Source organism: Drosophila nasuta, chromosome 2R (assembly GCF_023558535.2).
Source record: "Drosophila nasuta strain 15112-1781.00 chromosome 2R, ASM2355853v1, whole genome shotgun sequence".
Lineage (NCBI taxonomy): Eukaryota > Metazoa > Arthropoda > Insecta > Diptera > Drosophilidae > Drosophila > Drosophila nasuta.
The window spans coordinates 17883706-17905177 of record NC_083456.1 but is presented as its reverse complement, the minus strand read 5'-3'; the positions used below and the strand labels follow the sequence as shown (position 1 = coordinate 17905177).

The 21472-nt window shown below is 40.3% G+C and overlaps 2 protein-coding genes across 2 annotated transcripts in view; both read left to right on the top strand.

Annotated features, from left to right (window-relative positions):
- The window catches only part of LOC132784012 (dopamine receptor 2), a 30166-nt gene extending 10528 nt beyond the window's left edge, over positions 1 to 19638 (top strand). The window contains 3 exon segments of the mRNA XM_060789369.1: positions 7899 to 9455; positions 9521 to 9602; positions 16799 to 19638. Coding sequence (XP_060645352.1) covers positions 8011 to 9455; positions 9521 to 9602; positions 16799 to 17782 — 2511 coding nt within the window. The 5' untranslated portion in view covers positions 7899 to 8010 and the 3' untranslated portion in view covers positions 17783 to 19638.
- On the top strand, positions 4587 to 5326 carry LOC132785122 (uncharacterized). Its single transcript, XM_060791115.1, has 4 exons — positions 4587 to 4615; positions 4673 to 4844; positions 4904 to 5080; positions 5147 to 5326. The coding sequence occupies exons 1-4, from the start codon at positions 4587 to 4589 to the stop codon at positions 5324 to 5326; spliced, it is 558 nt and encodes a 185-aa protein (XP_060647098.1).
- Positions 19639 to 21472: the final 1834 nt, after the last annotated feature.

Genomic DNA, 21472 nt, shown 5'->3' with positions numbered 1-21472 from the left:
AGTTGGTGATGTAAAAAGTTAAAATTATTTACAGTAATAAATTAATGAAATTTAATTAATTTCGATATTTTGAAATCAATCTTAAATTTTTTCATTCAATTCACGAATGAATTTTGTGTTAAACAGCAAGTTACTAAAGATAGAACAATTGAATGGGACTCTCTGTTGTTCATTATAAATTTACATTGTCTGCATTGTGTAAGCGTGTTTTCATTTGTACACTCATTCTCACGCCAGGACATCCCAACTCCTCTCCGCCCTGGCAATCCTCCTGTCGTCTAGTGTCTGTCAAGTAGCCAATCAGCATCTGCGCAGGCAACAGCTCGCATTTTCACACTTGATATTTGCGACAGTATTTAATTATTAAATACGACACTCGCTGGGGGAATGGCCATGACGTTTACGTTTGCCATTGTGAATGGGAATTATTTGTATGGGGACTTCGTGTCGTATGAGCAATATGCCACTTAACATTCGCTCGATTGGCCGAGTGACAGGCAACAGACGTTGATTGCAGCGTTTGGATACTCCCATTGATGCTACTCCTTGTTGTTGCCTTCTTGTTGTTGTTGATGTTGTTTTACTGTCCAATCATTATTCATTGCGTGACAAGCGCGCTAAATGTGTCGCCGTGTGTACTTGTCCATTCCCGTATTCGTACTCCTGTGTTTGTCTCGCTGAGGTTGTCAATAACTTTGAACACGACAAAGGCATAATAACAGATTTTGACACGCAAGCGAAAAACCAACAACGGACAATAGAAATATTGCGAAAACAGGCAAAATCATAATACACTATGAGACACCTTAGATGCGTAAAAGAAGTTGACAATATGTGAACATATTAAGTATTACATTTGCGTACCCTGTAGGCCATTCAAATTGTAGGGTATTTCACCACTTCAAAGATGGTAAATGTTGTCTCTGTATCAAGCTTATGGCGTAAGGTAAAATTAATGCCTATCATTATCACGGTTTTCACTCTGCACTTTCGTGTAGCCAAACGGTATTCGTGTCTTTCATCCTTATTCGTCCTTGATCGCACATTGCCTACGGTTCCAACGTGCCAAAGCTGGCCCTACTTCATTTGATTTTTGCTTGTATTGTTGATTGTGAAATGTTGATTTCTATTCTTTGTTTTTTTTTTTCTTTCATTTTACCGCCGCCTGTTTGCTTAGCTAGATTCGTTGCGTGCCAGGATACGAAACGCTCAAAAGGTCCTGCACTTTGGTGTCTGGTGTAAATATTTGTGACATAATTAAGCAGTGCTCAGCATGATACCGCCAGGGACTGAAACCGGTAGCGCATTATCAAATGCGAATGCGAATGGGAAAAGGGACAACTTATAAAGCTGAAAATAAAACAAACATCGGATTGTGCGGATAGCTCGACGTACGCGTGATTAAATTCCATTTGTAGACACAGCTCCTCCGATTCGAAATATTTACCGAACCTTTTAGTGCCTTTTGCTGCGTGGTTGAGTGCTCGCCTCACATAAAGATTTGAGCCAAGATTTCAGCGCCATTGTCGATGGCCGACGGTTGACGACGCAGCGAACCCGGCAAAAGCCCGACGAACCTGAAAGAGACCCGAACAAGGCTCTTTCTCATTGCCTGACATTCGTGCGTTTACTTAAAAACGCTTGGGGAACCATTTCAGAGATTTTTCGGGTAGCAATTTATCGCACAACTCTCTGAGTGGGTGACGTTGATAGGCATTGATAACGACGGCTCTTTTCAGAGCCTTCTTGTCCGCTTCTCCCTTCCAGTGTATGTGTGTGTGTGTGGAGCAGGTTCACAACAAGGTAATTTGCATAGGAAACTCGCTTCAGAAAAAAAGGTTGCTCAATGTATTCGTATAGACGAGAGAGTACTCGCACTTGACTTGCCTACTGTGTGTGTACTATTCGATAGTATCTTTGGCATTGAGTAGCGATTCCAATTCAATGATAGTGCATAAAATTAATGGATGTACTCGCATCTAAAATTCGGCATCCACAAAGCCCCTAATAAATTTATGGCACTAAGCCGATTGGGCCAACTGACTCTGAAGGCATTCCAAATGCGTTGACTCTGCGCATATTATTTGACAACAGCTTGTATGAATGTGCTTTAAGTGCTTTGGTTTGGGCCATAAAAATCGTAATATCTACCTTGAATTTGCGTTGCAGAGATCTTTGAACCATTTATTTACACTGATAGTTTGCATCTATTGTCAATTGTCACCCCATTTGAAAAACATTCAAATAACAGAAATTGAAAAACGAAATGAGACTGAAAAAGGCCCGAAGTGAACGCATTTCACATAATTAGGATTCACAAAAAATGTCGCTAGGCCCAAAATGTCTGTATCTGTTTATGTGTATCTATTTGGCTTTGCATGCAAATTCAAAGAATGTTATTACAGTTGGCGTTGAACCTTTAGGCGCACAGACGCCTTCAATGGCCAGAGATGACGTCGAACTGAAATTGAAATTGGAATTCAAATGGTTTTTGTCTGTTGCAATGTCAGAGTATTCACAGTTAGAGTGCTTGCTTTAACACCATCGAACAAATTGATATTGATCAAAAAATGTATATGTCTATTATTTATTATCTGTAACTCGGATCAATTTTTTAGAATAATGTTCAAAATTATATTAATTTGATCTTACACAAGTACTTCCGTTGCTTGTAATTTGTGTGCACTGAATTTACGTAAATTCTTATCAACTACTATATATAGAATAGATGTGCAGTGGTAAAAGAAACTAAAATGTTTTTAAATCGTGTTATTCTGTTAGTGCTTGTGATCATTGGCACTTTGGAAAACTTTTCAAGTGCAGCCAAATTTAAAACCAACATATTTGATGATTACGTTTACGGTGATTGTGATAATCAGCCAGAGAATGTCCTTAACGTTAAAACTGCATTTGACACTTCTGAATTCATTATACATAACGACGTGGACAACGTAACGCTATCGGGAAATTTAACATCAAGATGGGATATTCAAAAGACAGATCGCCTTGAGGTTTCAATAGTGATCAGGTTATATTACGTGATCTCTAAATATAAATTTATGTATTTTATCAGGGTATCTTTCAATTACATTACTTGGATCATGGTTCCTGGCAACCAACTATGTATTCAATACGTCTAAAGAATGTCTGTGCAGTTATGTATGATAAAAATCAACACTGGTATAAAGCTTGGACTTCGCACATTATAAACATTGATGAAGTTAAGGACAATTGCGTAAATGTACCAGGCGTAAGTTATTGCAGATATCAGACTCTTTCTTCTGTTTAAGATAAAGAATACTGTTTTCTTTCTCAGACAAAATTAATACATGAACCTTTTGAGTTGGTATTTATTTTTGATTTGAGAACACCAATTGATACTAATGGCCTTTATAGATTATTTATTGCTATAGCAGCATATGATGAATCTTCACGAAAGCGGGATACATCTATCTGTTTTACGATTAGAGTTCAATTCGAGAAAATAGATTAATGTGGAAAAGGACAATATCTTGGATTCCAAAAATTATATGAATTTATAATAATTATTGATATTTGCTTGCTATCTTGGTGTTTAATCTGTGTTGAAAAATGAAAAAGTCTTCAGCGAAAACATGTTGGTAAAATTACTATTGTCAAATCGTTCCTGTTTCTTCTACAATTGTTTAAATATTAATTAATTTCTGTGTTTTAATAAAAGAAAATATGGCTTAATCGTTGACGATGATGGTTAATAATATTTGTAGAAATTGTTATTCATATTAGGATTGCAAGATATTCTGCAATTCAATAAATAAAGAGCTTTTGCTGACACTGTCCTGAATTTAAGAAAAATTATGATTTATGTAAAGAACATATTTTGTTAACAAGCGACTTGAGATAGTTTTTTAAATTAAATCCAACTTTTGTTGACAGTTGATGTGCAAAAGTATCTCCAGTAATGCTTATGCGGCTAATGGTTTCTTTTAGCATAAAATCGAGTAATTATTCATTTAATCAAAAATCATTTTTCTACACAATTAAAGTTTTCAATAGAGATAAATATTTTGTTATTCTGTCGGAAATGCACGTTGCGCTTTATATAATATATTTAACTTAAAAAAATTGATTGTTTTCAAACAAAATTAATGCATCATCATCCTTTCGAGCACCAGCTCAAATCATATTATACTCACTTTTTAAAAATTAGAAAAACATTAGAGTATCGATAACAACAAAGACCCTCATCTCCATGTCCGTTTGTTTCTTTTGAACTCAGAAAATATAATATTATATAAATATATATTAAAGCTACCAAATATTTTATAATCGTGGTTGGTTATATTTGAATGCTGGAACATTTGATTACTTGTAACTCACAATAAATTTAAAAATGCTGGCCAAATAATATACAAGTTAGAAATCAAATTTCTGCTCGTGATAAAATAGTCCATAGATCTTAAAAGATATAGTTTTGCGAAAAATAATAATAATAATTAGAGTTGATACTGGTGAAGTGCTGGCAAAAACATGTACATGTGACTTTGCGTGTTTTTTAATTTCCTATATATACTGACAAAAAAGTATTTGGGAATTCAAAAATCAAAATGTGGCTGAGTCGTGTAGTGCTTGTGCTGTTAGCAATAGTTTTTGAAATAGTAATCTATTCGAAAGGTTATCGAATCCAAATCAGGTTCGACGATGATGAAATATTTAGTGACTGCCGAGATCAACCGGATGGTGTACTTAATATCAATGGAATGTGGGATTTCACAGAGTTGACCATTGAGTCACAATCGGACCAGATAAAAGTATCGGGTAACACAACATCGGTTTGGGATATTCAGCTTGCGGATCGTGTTGTGGTGATTTCATCGAGTCTTATGTAAAAAGATATGTGTTTTTGATAAAATGTGGCTTTCAGGGTTCCATAGATGTTTATAAATTCTATCGTCGGGAGTGGGTACCAACAATCTACAAGATTAATGTGCCTGATGTATGTTCATCGATGTATGATAAAAATCAGTATTGGTACAGTTTGTGGACGCAATACATAACGAATGCTGACGATATCAAGGACAAATGCATTAATGTTCGTGGCGTAAGATATCGCAAAAATAAAAGCAATGGTTCAAGTCATAATAATACGAAATATCTTCATCCTTAGATAAAGTATATATATAGACCATTCATTTTGAAGGATCTTCAATTCAATAATCAAATGACAACTGTGGAGGGACCTCACAAAGTACAAATTCAACTTAAAGCATTCGATGAGTTTGGCAAATTGCGTCCAACATCCATATGTTTTGAACTGAAAGCATATTTTGAAACCAAATTTATATAAAAATAAATAATTATATATATTTATATAAAAATAAATAATTGCTATAAAATTTGAAAAATAATTTAGGAATGTTGAATAAAAAAACCTTGACTACTGCGGGTTTTAGGTGCCTTAACATAGTTGGCAATCTTGTATATTCTGAATGCAGTACTATGTCAATATACTAATTATACCCCTTGGTATAAATTCCGGTATATTTTTAAATTTTAATACCTCATTGTTTTGTTTTCATTGAAATGAGTAGTGGGTATCTCAGAGTCGATAATATTCGACTGTAACTTTTTTACTTGTTTTTAAATATAAATATATGAATCACTCGAGTTGCAATCTAAGATTATTTGATTATTTGGTAAACATCCGGCAAATCCATGTTATGGTCGCGAAATGAGCTTTAGACATCTGCAATAACATGACTTGATTACCATCTATCTGCTTTGAAAATCAATTAATATTTCAACAACTCTATAACAACACGACTTATGTACATATGTTATGTATATATTATATATTTTGATCTAGCTGCCCAGTTAATGGTGACATTGTGGATCCATTCGTAGGTGAGGGAAACTGATGGGCAATCAGTGCGAACGAAAGACCTCCGCCTGCAACCATTTTGGTTAACTTTCAATGACTTAACCATTTTGTAGGCCTTTTGCAGCCGAACATTGCATAGATGTACGAACAGTAAGAGGACATGAGAGAAAGGGTCGAAAGGGTTTAGCACATGTACAAATTGCTGTTGTGGCCGACATCATTTGCATAGAGGCGACTGAATAGTAGTAAAAAGGATGCTTTTTGGCCCAGTGCCAAGCGTAGGCCAACTTTAAGGTTTCTTCAATTAAATTGTTGTGCCATGCCACAGTCAGCGAGGCAAGGACGATCCAACAAGGGGGTGGTCATGTTTTGCAAGCTATATGAATTTGCCTCTACCCTTTTTACTTTGTTTTTGTTTGTCGTTGTTGTTGTAGCTGTGCCTTTTGGTTGTTGTTTTCTTGTTTCTTTTTTCTCTTTTTTTTGGGGCATTTCATTTTGGTTGTGAATGCTTCTGCTCGTTTTTTCTTGGAAGAGCCGGTTTGGTTGGCTTACTTGAAGAGTCAACACTTTAGGGGCCACAAGCACAGCGATCCACTGGGCTCTCATTTTGACTTACTGCACATCAAGCTCGACTGCAAGCTCATCAGGCTCAGCGTAAGTGAAAAAAATGAACGTGTTTTATGTTGCTTTTTTTTTGTTGTTTTTGTTGCGTGAGAAATGCCCCAGGAAATTGTACTAAACAGCAGAAAAACTGGCAAAGTAAACGAAAGACGCTGTCACTGCTGTGGCTGTCGTTGCTGTTGCTGCAGAATGTGGCCAAGGAAAGCAACCATAACGACTCCTGTATTTTGGTGTATGCGGCAGAGGGAGTAGGGGGGAAGATAAGCCAACGACAGACAGGAAGGCAGGAAAATTTATGGCATGCAGGCGACGCGAATCCGCCGGAAATGAGGAGCAAAATTCTGGCTGACTGGATGGCTGGCTGACTTGCAGACATCTCAAGCTAAGGCATAAACTTACGAGTAGACATTAGGCTTGCTGTCTTTCGTCTTATCACCACTACCTAAGACTGGCAGGTGATAATCACATGCAGGCTAAAATGAATGGCCAGGAACAGCACGTGGAATCTGGCTAAGCAAAAAAAAGAAAAGATGCCCAAAGGTTGCCTGGGACCAGCCACAGGTCATTTAGAATGCACAACAGATTTGAGCTACGCTGAACTCGAACAACAGTTGAACTCTTAACGAATTCAATTATCTTTCAATCGAATATTCATTGTATTCAATATGTTATTGAACTTGAAATATTTGTATGCAAATCCCAAAACACAAAATGTAATTCTGTTTTTTACTTGTGTTGTCCCTCAACTCGAATTGGTCAATCAACGTGGGTTAAATGGCTGACTTCCGCTTTGTAGTTACCCTTGCAGTGGTTGCACTCAGTGAGCCACTTCCTGTCATTTTGTGTTCTTTTTTGGGGGTACTTCAAATGTAATTTAATATGTTTATTTGCTTGGCGGGTACTTTGTGGCAGCCGTTGTGTCTGCCATTGAATTAATTGTGTACCTTGGCGAGACCAGTCACAAGTTTCCATCTGACAGCTGGCAGCATCTGCCGTTGGCTGTTGCTCTTGTATGAATAACGGAAGGTGCTTCCTGAGCGACACCTTCCTCGTTTCCCTCTCACTTCCCACGCGAGCACAAGCCAAAAATAAAGCAAGAACAGCAATTGGGGGGAGTCGGCAACAAGAGAAGAGAATGAACAACTCTCTAATTAATGTGTTTGTTTAGCTTTTGTGCTTTTCAAAATTTGCTAGGGGTTTGTTGCCGCTGTGCCGGAGTGCCGGATGTGGCTCCGGAAGGGAGACAACATTTTAATTGAATGAACGCGGCATCTATTACAGGCCTACCAAGTTTTCAAGTCGATTCAATCCCCCATAAACTCTTTTGCTCTCATTATGCAAATGTGCTTACCAACAGACATTTGAATTACGAGTCTAATTGTTGTGTGCTTTCTTTCTTCATTCTTTTTTACTGCAGCAACTAACCAAGCAACTGGAAGTTAAAGATGCATCCCATTAATTCACTTGCCTGCCGCAGACGTCAAAGATTTCAACTGGAATCGGAGCTGCATTAGTCGAGTGGAGCAGCAATGGAGGAGATGGAGGAGAACGATGAGCCCCGACAGTTGGTGGCACCGGAAACGGATTCAGCCCCGTCAGACATTGTGGAACCGGTTCTGGCGCTTCTTCGCTCGGATGTCCTCAATCAGACGCGTCCGCCGCTCTTCTACAACAGCTACAACATCTCCGAGGATGTGTATTACTATTTCAATGGCTTCAATGCAGCGCCCACGAGTACAGAGGTGGCCCTCAATCTCAACACGACCACGGGCAGTGGTGGGCCCAGCAGCACAACCCGCGAGCCCGATCTGTCCGAGTTCCTGGAGGCGTTGCCCAACGATCGCGTTGGCCTACTCGCCTTTCTCTTTCTTTTCTCGTTCGCCACGGTCTTTGGCAACTCGCTGGTCATACTGGCGGTCATCAGGGAGCGTTATTTGCACACGGCCACCAACTATTTCATCACTAGCCTGGCGGTCGCCGATTGTTTGGTGGGTCTTGTGGTGATGCCCTTCTCGGCACTATACGAGGTGCTGGAGAACACGTGGTTCTTTGGTACAGACTGGTGCGACATTTGGCGCTCGTTGGATGTGCTCTTTAGCACCGCATCCATACTGAATCTGTGCGTCATCTCACTGGATCGCTACTGGGCCATCACGGATCCATTTAGCTATCCAATGCGCATGACTGTGAAGCGTGCCGCTGGCCTAATTGCGGCCGTTTGGATCTGTTCGAGTGCCATCAGCTTTCCGGCGATTGTTTGGTGGCGGGCAGCACGCGATGGCGAGATGCCCGCCTATAAGTGCACATTTACCGAACATCTCGGTTATTTGGTGTTCTCCTCAACCATATCGTTCTATCTGCCATTGCTGGTCATGGTCTTTACCTATTGCCGCATCTATCGGGCGGCGGTAATCCAGACGCGCTCCCTCAAAATCGGCACCAAGCAGGTGCTGATGGCATCCGGGGAGTTGCAGCTGACGTTGCGTATACATCGCGGTGGCACCACACGTGATCCTGCCGTCAATACTAATCAAGTGTCTGGCGGCGGAGGTGGCGGTGGTGGAGGCGGTGGCGGTGGTTCGTTGAGTCACTCGCATTCGCATTCACATCATCATCATCACAATCACAGTGGCGGCACAACGACTTCGACGCCCGAAGAGCCGGACGATGAGCCACTATCGGCACTGCACAATAATGGTCTGGCCCGACATCGACACATGGGCAAGAACTTTTCGTTGTCGCGCAAGCTGGCGAAGTTCGCCAAGGAGAAGAAGGCTGCCAAGACGCTGGGAATTGTGATGGGCGTATTCATTGTATGCTGGTTGCCGTTCTTTGTGGTCAATTTGTTGTCGGGCTTCTGCATCGAGTGCATTGAACATGAGGAGATTGTGTCGGCGATTGTCACATGGCTCGGCTGGATCAATTCCTGCATGAATCCTGTGATCTATGCCTGCTGGAGCAGGGACTTTCGCAGGTGGGTTCGAACCGTTATCGCTCTTGTTCAGTTGCTCCATTCATTCTGAAACATTCTTTTCACAGGGCTTTTGTACGTTTGCTGTGCATGTGCTGTCCGCGGAAGATACGACGAAAGTATCAGCCCACAATGCGCTCCAAGTCACAGGTGAGTTGTTGTCCATCTTATGGTCCATTTAAGCTGCGGTTTTCTTTTTCATTGCTGCGATTTTGCCACAACACATTTTTCAGCTCTTTCACTCTTCGCCGTCTCTTCTCGCTCAAACTCGTTGTCAAAGTTAGCGACGCATTTTATTTTTCATTTTTTGTGTTTTTCCATCAACATGTTTTTTATATTCTTGCGGGCGTGAGCGACGTTGAAAACTGTTTATGAATTATGCACCTCACCCCCGACTCTTCTGCAGCTTCTGGCCACACTTTAGTATGCTCCAGAAACGAAACTCAACGAACGACAAAATTAATTTACAAATTTAATGAATATGATGGAAGAAGCACAGAAAAAAAAAACAAAAAAACAGCAGCAAGTTGTACTCTTCTCCGTGTGCCAACTCTCTTCATCACTCCATCTCTAGCATTTGCCATTAGCATTCACACATGACAGGCAGCTGGAACGCGGCACCGACGCCGAGTGCCTTAGAAGAGCTCTCATCCTTGCATGCGCTCATCATCCCAGCATAAATAAACAGCTCAGCTGAGCGCATCAGTCAACGTCATCGACACCTTCCCTCTCTTCATCGCTGAGCTGTTGATTTTAATGAATAATTTTTTAATGTGTGTCTGCACTCTGCCCGATTTGGGTCAGAATCAGTCACGTTCAAGTCAAAAAGTCACAATGCCAACGTTCAGTTTAATTACATTGAAAGCAAATTGATAGATTTCATATTTGCAGCACTCTTTGTTTAGAATGAAAATCAACATTTCTATTGCAAACTGTTTGCACAATTTGTTTCCAATTGACGGTATTTGATGGGCTACACTCAAAAGCTTAATTAACATAATTAATGATAAATATCTCATTCACATTCAATCCCTTCCGCTCAATCGCATCAAAGCCAAAAGAGTCAACATCATTAATAATAAAACGGAAAATCCATCACAGAAATTAAATGCAAATCAATCACACACAAAATTCTTTGATCGCTGTTAAGGACACGAGATATTCTAGCTATATATTTATAAGTACTCCTAAACATATATTTGTGTATCACATCACGTCGCTGTTTAGAACTTTAAGGGGACGAAACAAGATGTCGTGTGGTTTTAGAGATGTTAATATGCGTCACATCTGATTATGATTCTGATGGTGTTTTTACAGAGATTTGCGACACGGCGCTGCTACTCAACTTGCTCGCTGCACGGCATTCAGCACGTGCGACACAATTCCTGCGAGCAGACTTATATATAGTTTAGCATAGATTTATAGTTGCTCCCCCAACACAGTGAGTGGCGCCTTCTACTTTCCAATACAAAACAAGTGCTAGAAATGAAAAAAATGAAAGACTCTTTCTTCTTCTGTGTGTATTTGTAAGTCAATGGCAAGGTAAGCAGCGACTTGTCTATGTTTTGATGTTTCGTGTTCGTTCTGTCGCCTCTTTCGGGTCATGCACAACTAAAACTCATCGAAAGGGTCGCACACGTTGCACAATTTGTTGCTTCATGCCACACACTACTCTATTTGTCTCTTTCACTCTCTTTCTGTGTGTCTCCCTCTCTCTCTGTGTCTCTTTATAAATGTTCAACTCAACGATGCGCCTGTGTGTTATGTTCTTTTGCCTCGACTGTGACATTGTTGATTGTATTTTTAGTGAAAAAATGAAAGAACGAAAGCACACACAAGCTAAAAGGAAAAAAGAATATATAAAGTAAACTGTGATTTCAGCACCTGTTGAATGTACTGCACCTGAATCAAAACACACCAACACCCTCACACACACACACATAATCACAGGGTGCAGTCCTGGCTGGGCTTAATGTCTCTGTTTGAACAATTCCCTTTGGCATGGCAACTGATGTTACGTTGCTTTTTGTTGTTGTTCATGTTGTTGTTTAATATACTGCGCAGAGAGGGAGAGTCTGATGGCCTTTTGAGATAGCATCTATGCTCAATGTGTAATATAAATATTTCTCTACGGGCGCCTCAAAGTATGCAATGTAAAGTGAATGAAAATACATAACACAATATGAGATTTGCTTGCGAGTAGCCTTGAAGCCATAAATCCATTTTAATGCCTTGATACAGGGTATGCGCAAGTTGAAGGCGAATCTCTGGTCACACACGCACTTTTTGCACAACACACACGCGAGCACGCAGGCCAAGGACACGTTGTCCTTGCTGCGTTTTTGTCATGTTGGCTGTCGCTCTCTTTGTTTTTGCTATTGTTATTACTGTTGTTGTTTTGGTTTTTGTCTTTGTTATTGTTTATGGCAACCATTCACTAAAAATCTACACACTCACTCACACCAATCCTTTCACACTCACACAAGCGCACACTCAATGTGTTTATCTTGCTGTTTTGTGATTTTTACTTAAGTTTCATACCTCCTCATCTCTCAATTTAAGTGCGTGTCTGGTTTACTTGTGTTTATGTTGGAAATTTTAACTTGGCATTGTTGTTCTTATTATTGCCACTTTTATTTCTTGGCCCTTGACTTTCCACACACACACACACACAGACACACGTAAGCAAACATAGACAAACCCACACACATCAATAAGTGCGCCTGGACATATTCTGTAAATCAACTCCCAAACCACTCGAGCAGCATTGTGAGTAATGCTATCAAGTTAACCATAAATCCTTTTGCACTCTAAATTTTCAACTCAATTTTCGCATGTGTGTGATACAAACAAACAAACAAGCAAACAAACAAACTTAAACTTAAACCACACAATTAAATGGATGAAAATCTTGTTTACAGCCTTCCCCCTTTAAAATAATGTAACTACAAGTCAGCGAGTGGCTGACTTTGGGTATTTGCTGTCGGGTGGCTGTGCCAGGATATCAATTACACCCAAGAGCATGCCAATTTATATGCCAATTCCTCTCGCATTGTTCGAGTATTGTATTGTTGAAAAGGGTCACGACAAGAGCATCTGACTTATTGGCGGGCACTTAAAGGAACCGGAAGAATATATAAAAGTATATCGGGTTCATATTGTTTCGATATGTTAATCAAATAACTTACAATCGATTTAATATTCCAGGAATGCAACGCAAGCGTATTTGATGTATTTTTTATCAGCCTGCCACGAAATTTGATATTGATTTATCCCTCTTAACAATGTTGGCACCAAATCGGATCGTGTTTTATTTCGCTGAATGTTGCAATTTATTTCTAAGAACCCATCTCTTAAATCATGTTGCTCTCTGGCCTTTTTTTCGTAGAAGGAAATGAGCACAACAACCTGCATACTAGGAATATTATCAGCATTCCTTCAAGATTAGACTTAAGTAATGTTAAGCCTCCTCATTTGAAAGTTTTCCCTTCACAAAATGTCTACATTCACCTCGCATTTAGCAGTTGTAATGTGAGAGCATGGTATTTTAGTATTTGAGGGGCGGACACTTAAAAAAAACATACACAAATTCCGGTGATTGCTTAAATTAGCGACAAATGAGTTCAACTTCCGTTGGCCATTTGATGACGATGACGACGACGACGACGACGACGTCGACGATGCTCACAACGGGCTACAAATGGAGATGGGTTCCATTAACCGGCGCCCATAAAGTCCTCTTGACTGAGTGTGTTTATGCCCCCATAGTGTGCGTGTGTTTCGGTGTATGGGTGTGTGTGTGTGAGAGTGAGTTGGTTATATTCATTTGGACGATGTCGTTGCCTGGTCTAGTCAGTCCCTTTATCGCCTACTGGGCGGTTGGCCATTGTCTGGCTTGTGTCCTCGTAGTTATCTTCAAGCCCATTGCGGTCAGCCGCAAGCTGAGTGCGTGTCTCCTTGTACGTGCGTGTGTGTGTGTGTGAGTGCATATCTGTGAATTTGTCTCCCCTGATGTCACTTGAAAATTAACTTCATTGATGTTTTGTGCTGTTTGACTACAGTTCTCCGCCTGTTTGTTGTCCTTGTTGCCAGACACATACACATACGTACACACACTTACACAACAACTGGAGCACGCATTGATTAGCTTCCGGTTGCAGTGCTGAAAAACTTAATCTAGTGTTACACTTAGAGAAATAAGCGACTTGGTTTGAAGGGCAAGTCCCAAAAGAAAAGAACTATTGTTTTTTGTTTAAATATACTGAAGTATTTACATATATGGCTTAACTGTTGATATAACCAGTAATGCTTTTCACACTCAGAGAAAAAACCGAATTTGTTGGAAAGAAAAATCCAAAAGGAATAAAGTAATTATTTTTATTTAAACTTAATTCAGGGTTTATTTTGATTTATTAATATTATTACCAGCTAAGTATTTTACACACAATGAAGAAATGACTTTTATTGAAAGAGAATTTTTAAACAAGAATAGATTAAATTTTGTTTGGATTAAATACTAAGTCAAGTCTTTCATTCTCCAAATAAAGAAAACTATTTATTTTTTTTTTTTATATAAAAAAGAATTTATTCTTTATTTAATAATATTACTAGCAGTCTTTTCAATAGGTTCCCATTCTATTCTCTCAGTGTAGCTGCGAAAAGTACGAAACCAAATGAGCCGAAAGACATTCCAGATGCATCAAAAATGTGCATGCCACAGTCAATCGGCATTTCAGGGCTCACACAGCATTCAACTTCGACACTCACACATTGCTTTTAACTAATACACATACACACACGCAATTTACACCCACAGACCACACACACATATACTCACATACACACACACATACCTTTATGTAATTGTTATTCTAAATGCTTTGCAGAAGAACTCTTTGGCCAGCTTGACAAAGCCAGGACACACAACAACGGAGCTGCTGCGCTTTGGCGCCTTCGAGTAAAGGATGCTCGTATCCTTGAGACAGGCAATTACCTTGTACATACCACATACTATCTACTTTCCACTTGCAAATTCCGCAAGTTTCAATTTGCCTGCTCTAATCGTTGCTAATTGCATTAATTATTGGCCAACGCTTTGTGGCATTTGAAGGAACAGAACTGACTGCCAAAGCGAAAGCGAAAGCTAAAATTATTCGTTGAAATAATCAATCAAACTAATTTCGTGACCGCTTCAGAAAAATGACAGGCAAAATTAAACGAATGTTTTGTCGCCAGCTTTAGCAGATTCTTTTTCTCTTCGAACTCTTACTTTCACTTTGTCATTTATTTATGTATGTGTTGTTTTTGTTGTAATTTGGTTTTGTTTATTCTGGTCCCTTCGCGAGCCAGGACATCAAAATGTAATTTACCACAAATGTTGCGAAAACATCAATTATCCCTAATGGACTGTGAACGTGAAATTAACGTTTATAATTATGTGACAGAAGCCGCCAGAAAGTGGCCACAGCCGCGAGAGAGCGAGAGTTCCAGAACTCTTGGCCTGTTTCCGGCTTGATACCCTGCGACATCTTTTATTGCAAAAGGGTATACTAGATTATACTCAAAGAAATTGTATTAAGTATTTAATAAATTTTGTTAAATGCATGTTTTGTTTCATTTGTTTATCGCTTTATACTGTGGGCTTTGTGATATATGCTACTTTTTCCAGGATATATGAAAAGTCGAGTCGCGATGTCGTCATACTTGTCGTATGTGCGATGTCGAAAACTTTTACATTTTTTTCGTGGTGTTTTGCCCTTTCTGGCCTCTTTGGGTGGTGTGAAGCGGCAACTCCGGAATAGCCGAAGCTGCTGCAAATAGAGTATTAAGTAATAAATTACAAAAAGGGCGTTTTCCTGACAAATTCGCGAGTCAGACTAAAAAAAATGAAGAAAACATTTTGGCGAGCCCTGCGAGTTCATTGAACTTTGAACCCAACACGCCTACATCGACGAGGGCTTGGCCAATTTTTGAGTCATAACGCACACGCGAAACAAAATGCCAGAGATAGAAAAATAGTTTTCACTAATTGGTTTTGGCTTCTAACAAATTTTCATATGTTACAATTAAGAATTTTGCATATTTTGATTGTTTGCAAACATGGCAAAGAATTGAATTTGAGTGTTAGGCACTCAAGCAAAAAATATGTATTGATGTGCATGCAGTAAGGCAAGTGTTTTGGAAAAGAATTTAAATCAAACCGTTAATCAAATTGTGGTAAGCAACACGTTGCGTATACGTAATGCGAGCGTAAGCCAAAGGCAAAAGGATATTAGAATATACCGCAAAAACTTGTCAGCACGTAATTGAATTGAAACTCCAATCTGCCTTAGCACAAACCCAAAAAAGCCAAAAATAAAAAAAAAAAGGCAGCACTTGTAACTTGCAATTCCCAAGGAACCACAGAAAACCACACGAAATCAACTCGGAATGCCGTCAACACACACACACACAAGCAGACACACACACAGGCACACACATGTATATAGCAAACATACACAAATAACCACATGGAAGGTTTGCTTATGAAATTGCATTGCCATTACTTCTGATAAGGACGTCGACGCTGATGATGATGATGATGATGGTGATGAAGATGATGATCTTATTTGCTGGATTTCGGGTGGTTTAGTGTGAGCTTGAAAAGCCACTGCAACACTGAATGCCTGAAATTGAAATTGCCGGCCGATCCCAGTCTCGATTTTGGGGATGAGGTGAAGCTGAGATGTAATGTTACAGCTAATATTCGGAAATTGTGTTCTTCTCCCTGTGTGTGTGTGTGTGTGTGTTGTATTGTGCACCAGCAAATTTACCTCTTCCTGCTCCTGTGTTTCATTGTCTTTGCTTCACCCAAAGCAGCAGCTGTTGTGCAAAAAAAGAAAAACAAATAAAACCGCTTTTCGTTTATTGTGTTGCATTGCTTTGTTTTTATTTTATTTTCGCTTTGACTTTTATTGCACCCGACAAAAATAAAGAAGAAACGCAGATGAATACCAAAAGCGCACAGAACATAAAACTGAAAGCAAACTAAAAAAAAAACCCGCAACATTTTCAAATTGTGGTCGTTGTTATTGTTGTTCTTCTTGCTGTTGTTGATGTTCTTGTTGTTATTCTTATTGTGCAACATCTTTGTTGCCACTCTTGCTGTGCTTAAAGGCAATTTGTTTATGCAACACACAAACACAAATACAAACACAGACAATACACGGAGATAAGACTCACTACACTGCCTGCAAATTGTATGCAAAAACCTCTCAAATTCAATTTTAACTACAACTCTTACAATGCATTTTTCTCTCTCCTATCTTCCTCTTTCTATGTCTATCCCCTATTTTTTCCATATGCAGTGTCATGTTGCCGCCGCCATGGTGGCTGCTTCAACATCCTTTGGCTACCACTCCGTCAATCAGCTGGATCGCAATCTCATGTGACGGCAGCCAAGCAGCTGCAGCACCTGCAGCGGCAGCAGCAATTGCGGTGGCGGCGGAGGCGGAGCTGGCGGTGCTCGCAACTCCCATCAATATCACTCATCGGCGGGTGGAACGCCCTCCTCCTCGCAGCGCTCCTGTACGCGCTGCCAGAGCTTTCATCGGCATCATCATCGGGCCAGGCGTCGCAGCAGCGGCATGCAACTGCGCGGCGACTACAACTCGACGTCGGCGGTGAATTGTGCGGCCAAAACGATTGTCACAATCACGGCGCCACCGGCGGCAGCTGCTTCGGCCAGTGCGCTGCACTTGGGCAGCAGTGGGCGACCCTCATCGGTGTCCACACTCACACTGGCATCGGTGCCGCAGTCCATGCTGTTGGAGGCGACACGAAGTGCGTCCGTGAGTGCTGCGAATACGCCACTTGCGCCGGCCGCAAAGCACACGAGCTTTGCATTGACGCCCAGTGCAATGGGACCATCGAGCTCATCGGGATCGGGTCATCATGTGTCGTTTATGCCTTTGCCCATTCCACTGCCCATGATGGGAATCAAGCAGCGTTTGCGTGACTCCAATTCATCGCTTAGTTCGCCCACTGCGGCGACGACAACGACCGCAACGGGAGCAGCAGCCACAAGCTCAGCACCTTCGCTCATCGAAGTCGCTGAGGAAGTCGCTGCAGCGCATCAACATGCGGCGCTGGAGTTGCGTCAGAGTGTGCAGAGTCAAATCACAACGCTGGAGGATGTGGACGATGTGCACCGCAGCGATGACAATGATGATGATGACGACAGTGGGAGCGAGAGCGAGAGTGTGGGCATGGCCTTGGTGCAGACGACGCCACAGCTGGAGTGCCGCCGCACGGAGATGGCATCGAGTTCCTCTAGCGGTTCGGTTAAGTAAACTCGCCCCGCCCCCGATTAGCACTCAAGAACAGACACAACACAACCCACTCATTAGTGATAAGATATTGATAGTGATATGACTTGGTACTTGGTTCTTGGCTTATCGATTACCCTGATTTGGTTTAGCATAGCATAATTATTGATAGTTACAATTAGACGTCATATCTTAGCTCTTCCATAAATAGATTTTAACCCTTAAGTTCGAGTTCTTGTAAATATAAATGGCCACAAGTTTAAATTGATTTACGAATTGAAAGCTACGTCTTCAACCTGTCCACGTACCTGACTCTCTAACTCTATCTCAAACTCAAACTCAAACTAATCTCTCTCCGTTGTTAGTCGCTTCTTCTTTTTCTCTGTACAATATTACGGGTGCAAAAAAAAGAATTTAAAACCTATCTCAGCCTCAAGAAAATACAAAAGTACGTATACTTAATCAATCAAATGGAATAACGGCTTCAAATAATCATTCCCAGTTGCCCTTATGGCAAGCTGAATACCAACTGATCCACCTTACAATGTTTGTCTTACATGTTTCGGTTCTCAGTGTAAACAATCAGACTTGTTCCGCATTTCACTTTCACTTGAAGTGCAAAGCCTCAAAGCAAGTAATTTAAATTGCCACATTTTGCAGTGAAATCCCTTTTGTAAAAAGTGAAAAGCGGAACACTACAGAATAAAGTATATATATACGAATAAGCGTAGTAAAATCCAATAGATATATAGTCTATGTTTGTTTATCGAGTTGTTTTGCGTTGGGTTAACAAGAGCGACAAATTGTAAATGTTAAATGCACAAAAAAAGTTAAGCGAACTCCTTTAACACTATTAACGAGTTCAGCTGGTCAACAAAGCGGCTTAAAGGCTTAAGTACTTAATTGAGAACAAACTGTGTTTGCAGTTTAGCTTAGTACATAAACTACATATATAAGTTACTTTATATTTTTACAATATAGTACGTAACACAAAAAATAAATAAATAAATAAATAAATAAATAAATACATGTTTTCAGTTGAGGTTTTTCAAACATTTTGCTTTAGCAGTTATCCAGACAGCGTAAATTTTTCTAAACTGGTTGCCCAGGCAAACTAAATAATCACTGAATACAACACCAATAGATAATGAATACGACGAGTACTTCAAAGCATTCATTGTTGCAAGTGCTCATAGGCAAGAAAAAAAACAAAATACTTACATATTATATACATAACATACATACATATATTATTATACTTCGAGTGAAAAGTGAAAATAACAATGACGAAGCCAGCAGATGGGAAAAGGAAATCACAGAGCAATAAATGAAACGTTGCTCATTGTTTAAAAAACAAACAGATCTGAAATGAATTGAAGTGAAATGATATGAATGAGAAAAGCAAAGCGAAATGAGCAAAATTATAACAAATGGCAATTATTAATATTCAATATGGATAGCATAAGTCTAAGCTCATAGCTCATAGCTCATCTGTCTGTGTGTGTGTATGTGTGTGAGTGCGTTCACATAGATAAGTCTAGATCTAAGTATGTGTATATGTATGTGTACAATGTATTTAGCCACTTAAGTGGGAAGAGAGAGAGAGAGAGAGAAATCAAGCAATGTCGGCCCATTCTAATGAATGGGCAACAGCAGCATGAATTTATAATATAATCATAGGCAAGGTAATTATTTAGGATGAGTTGAAGGATCTACTCAACCCAATCAAACAATCGGAACAATTGGCAAACCATTATGATTAAGCATTGTAATTGACAAAACACAGATTTGTATTCCATATAGATACGAGTATATGTAACTACGACTACGATGTATATGTATATGTATATGTATTTATGTGCATTAAGATTAAAACATACTGAAACAGTAACTGGCGTTGACCTAACATTATTTAAATTTCAGCTTGGCTAACTTCTCAAACATCTCTGGGCGTCGATGGTGGTTTTACAGTTTGCTATTATTTTTTTGGAAATGTGCGAAACTTTCGGGATTTGCAGCAAGAAATGCAACACTTCATCTTTGTGATGGACATGCAGCAGCCAGATACAATGCCAGTTGAGTGCGAGTGCAGAGTGCAGAGTGCAACAAGAGGCGAATGCCAAACTACAGACATAAAGTTTACAAGTTTACAGTTTACACTTTGCAGTTTACATTCTGGGGTCTGCTTTGCGGGGCAGAGAGCCAGCAATAGAGTTGCGATTGTTGTGAGTGCCATCACCGTCCCGGGAGCTGTGCATTGTGCAGCTGTCGCTCAAGCAGACACTCACTACGTCATTGCGTCAGACAGCCAGTCATTCAGTCAGTCAGTCATTCAGTCAGACAAGTCAGTCTCCCAGTCAGTTAGTTGGGGTCAGGGTGCAATATGGGGGTTAAGATGTATGCAGTCAGCAAAGCGCGAAATGCAAGCAACGCATCTAAAACAACTCGCTGAAGGCAAACAACAAACGAACAGCTGCATCATGTCTGCTTCTGCTCCCCTCGCATGTGCTCCATAAAGTTTAAGCTGGCTCCTCGAAAAATTGGATCGTTTTGCTAACAGTTGTCCTATGCTGGCGCCAACATTGTGTGCGTGTGTGCGAGTATGTGTGTGTGTGTGGGGACAAATCGCACAACGTGCGACGACTATCTAATGAGAAAATAAGCCAGAGACCAGAGAACGAGAACAACCAGCACAGCAGTTGGCAAACTGGCAACCAAAAACTACACAACAGAACGCACTAATGACCCACAGAAACAAGACAAAAGTTAAAACAGTTTCACAGAGTCAAAGACTTTGACCGCGAGTGCAACAACGAATTTACAGAAACAGTGTAAATTAACTCAACATGTAGCCAACATGTTCATTGTACGAGTTCGCATATTTCTATTGAATTGTTGAAGCAGCCGCAAAGTATGCTACACTTTTTTTCAGTGCTCTATAGAGGGTTTATTACAAAACAATATTCAATGTGAAAGCTGCTCGAGTTTGTTGTGTAGTGTAGTGTAGTGTTTAGTAGTGGTTACACATCAGCAGTTGCCACCACAACAGAACGCGACACGACACAATGGCTCCTCGAGCATTGTCCTTGCCGTAATCAGCCAAATAACGACTGCCAAAATGGCGGATAAGCGCAGAACTAATAAAAAAAGAAACGTTGCATAGCACAAGGGGCCATCACATCGCAAACTGCAAGAAGCATTTTGAGCGTTAGTAGAATATCGGATTGAGGACACCGACAGCAAGGACATAAACGGTCGGCGAAGGCGGTGATGGAGAGGAAGACGAAGGGCAGCTTACTTATCACTGAAAGAAACTAAATTTGAAGCAGCGTCGAACCCTCGACAACATTTTATTTGCTAGCTGGTAATTTTGTTTCCTTTTTTGCAGCTAGTTCCTTACAGTTTGTTCGCCTTCGCCTTCGTCTTCGTCTTTGGTTTGGTTTTGTTTTCTTAGCTTTTTTTGTTGGGTTTGGTTAATGAACCGAAACGCGTGCTTGTCTCTGGGCTTGGCGGGGTTTTTTACCATTTGCGGACGGATGAGTTCGCTGCGCTGCGCTTCTCCAGCCGTTCAACGTTCAGCGAATTTGTTTGCCAATATGGAAGGGCACAACACAATCATTCTCCACTGATGACTTTGTTGCTCCGTTGGCTTCAAACAGCCAAATGCGCGGGTGTTATTGTCTAGCCCCTCGGGCCATTGCCATATTCCGAGAA

Bases quoted from the DNA above. Each gene is read 5' to 3' on its own strand.
- LOC132785122 (XM_060791115.1), top strand. From the start codon at position 4,587: ATGTGGCTGAGTCGTGTAGTGCTTGTGCT. The intron at 4,616-4,672 runs GTTAGCAATAGT...AATCCAAATCAG, and splicing joins AGTCGTGTAGTGCTTGTGCT to GTTCGACGATGATGAAATAT. The intron at 4,845-4,903 runs GTGATTTCATCG...TGTGGCTTTCAG, and splicing joins AGCTTGCGGATCGTGTTGTG to GGTTCCATAGATGTTTATAA.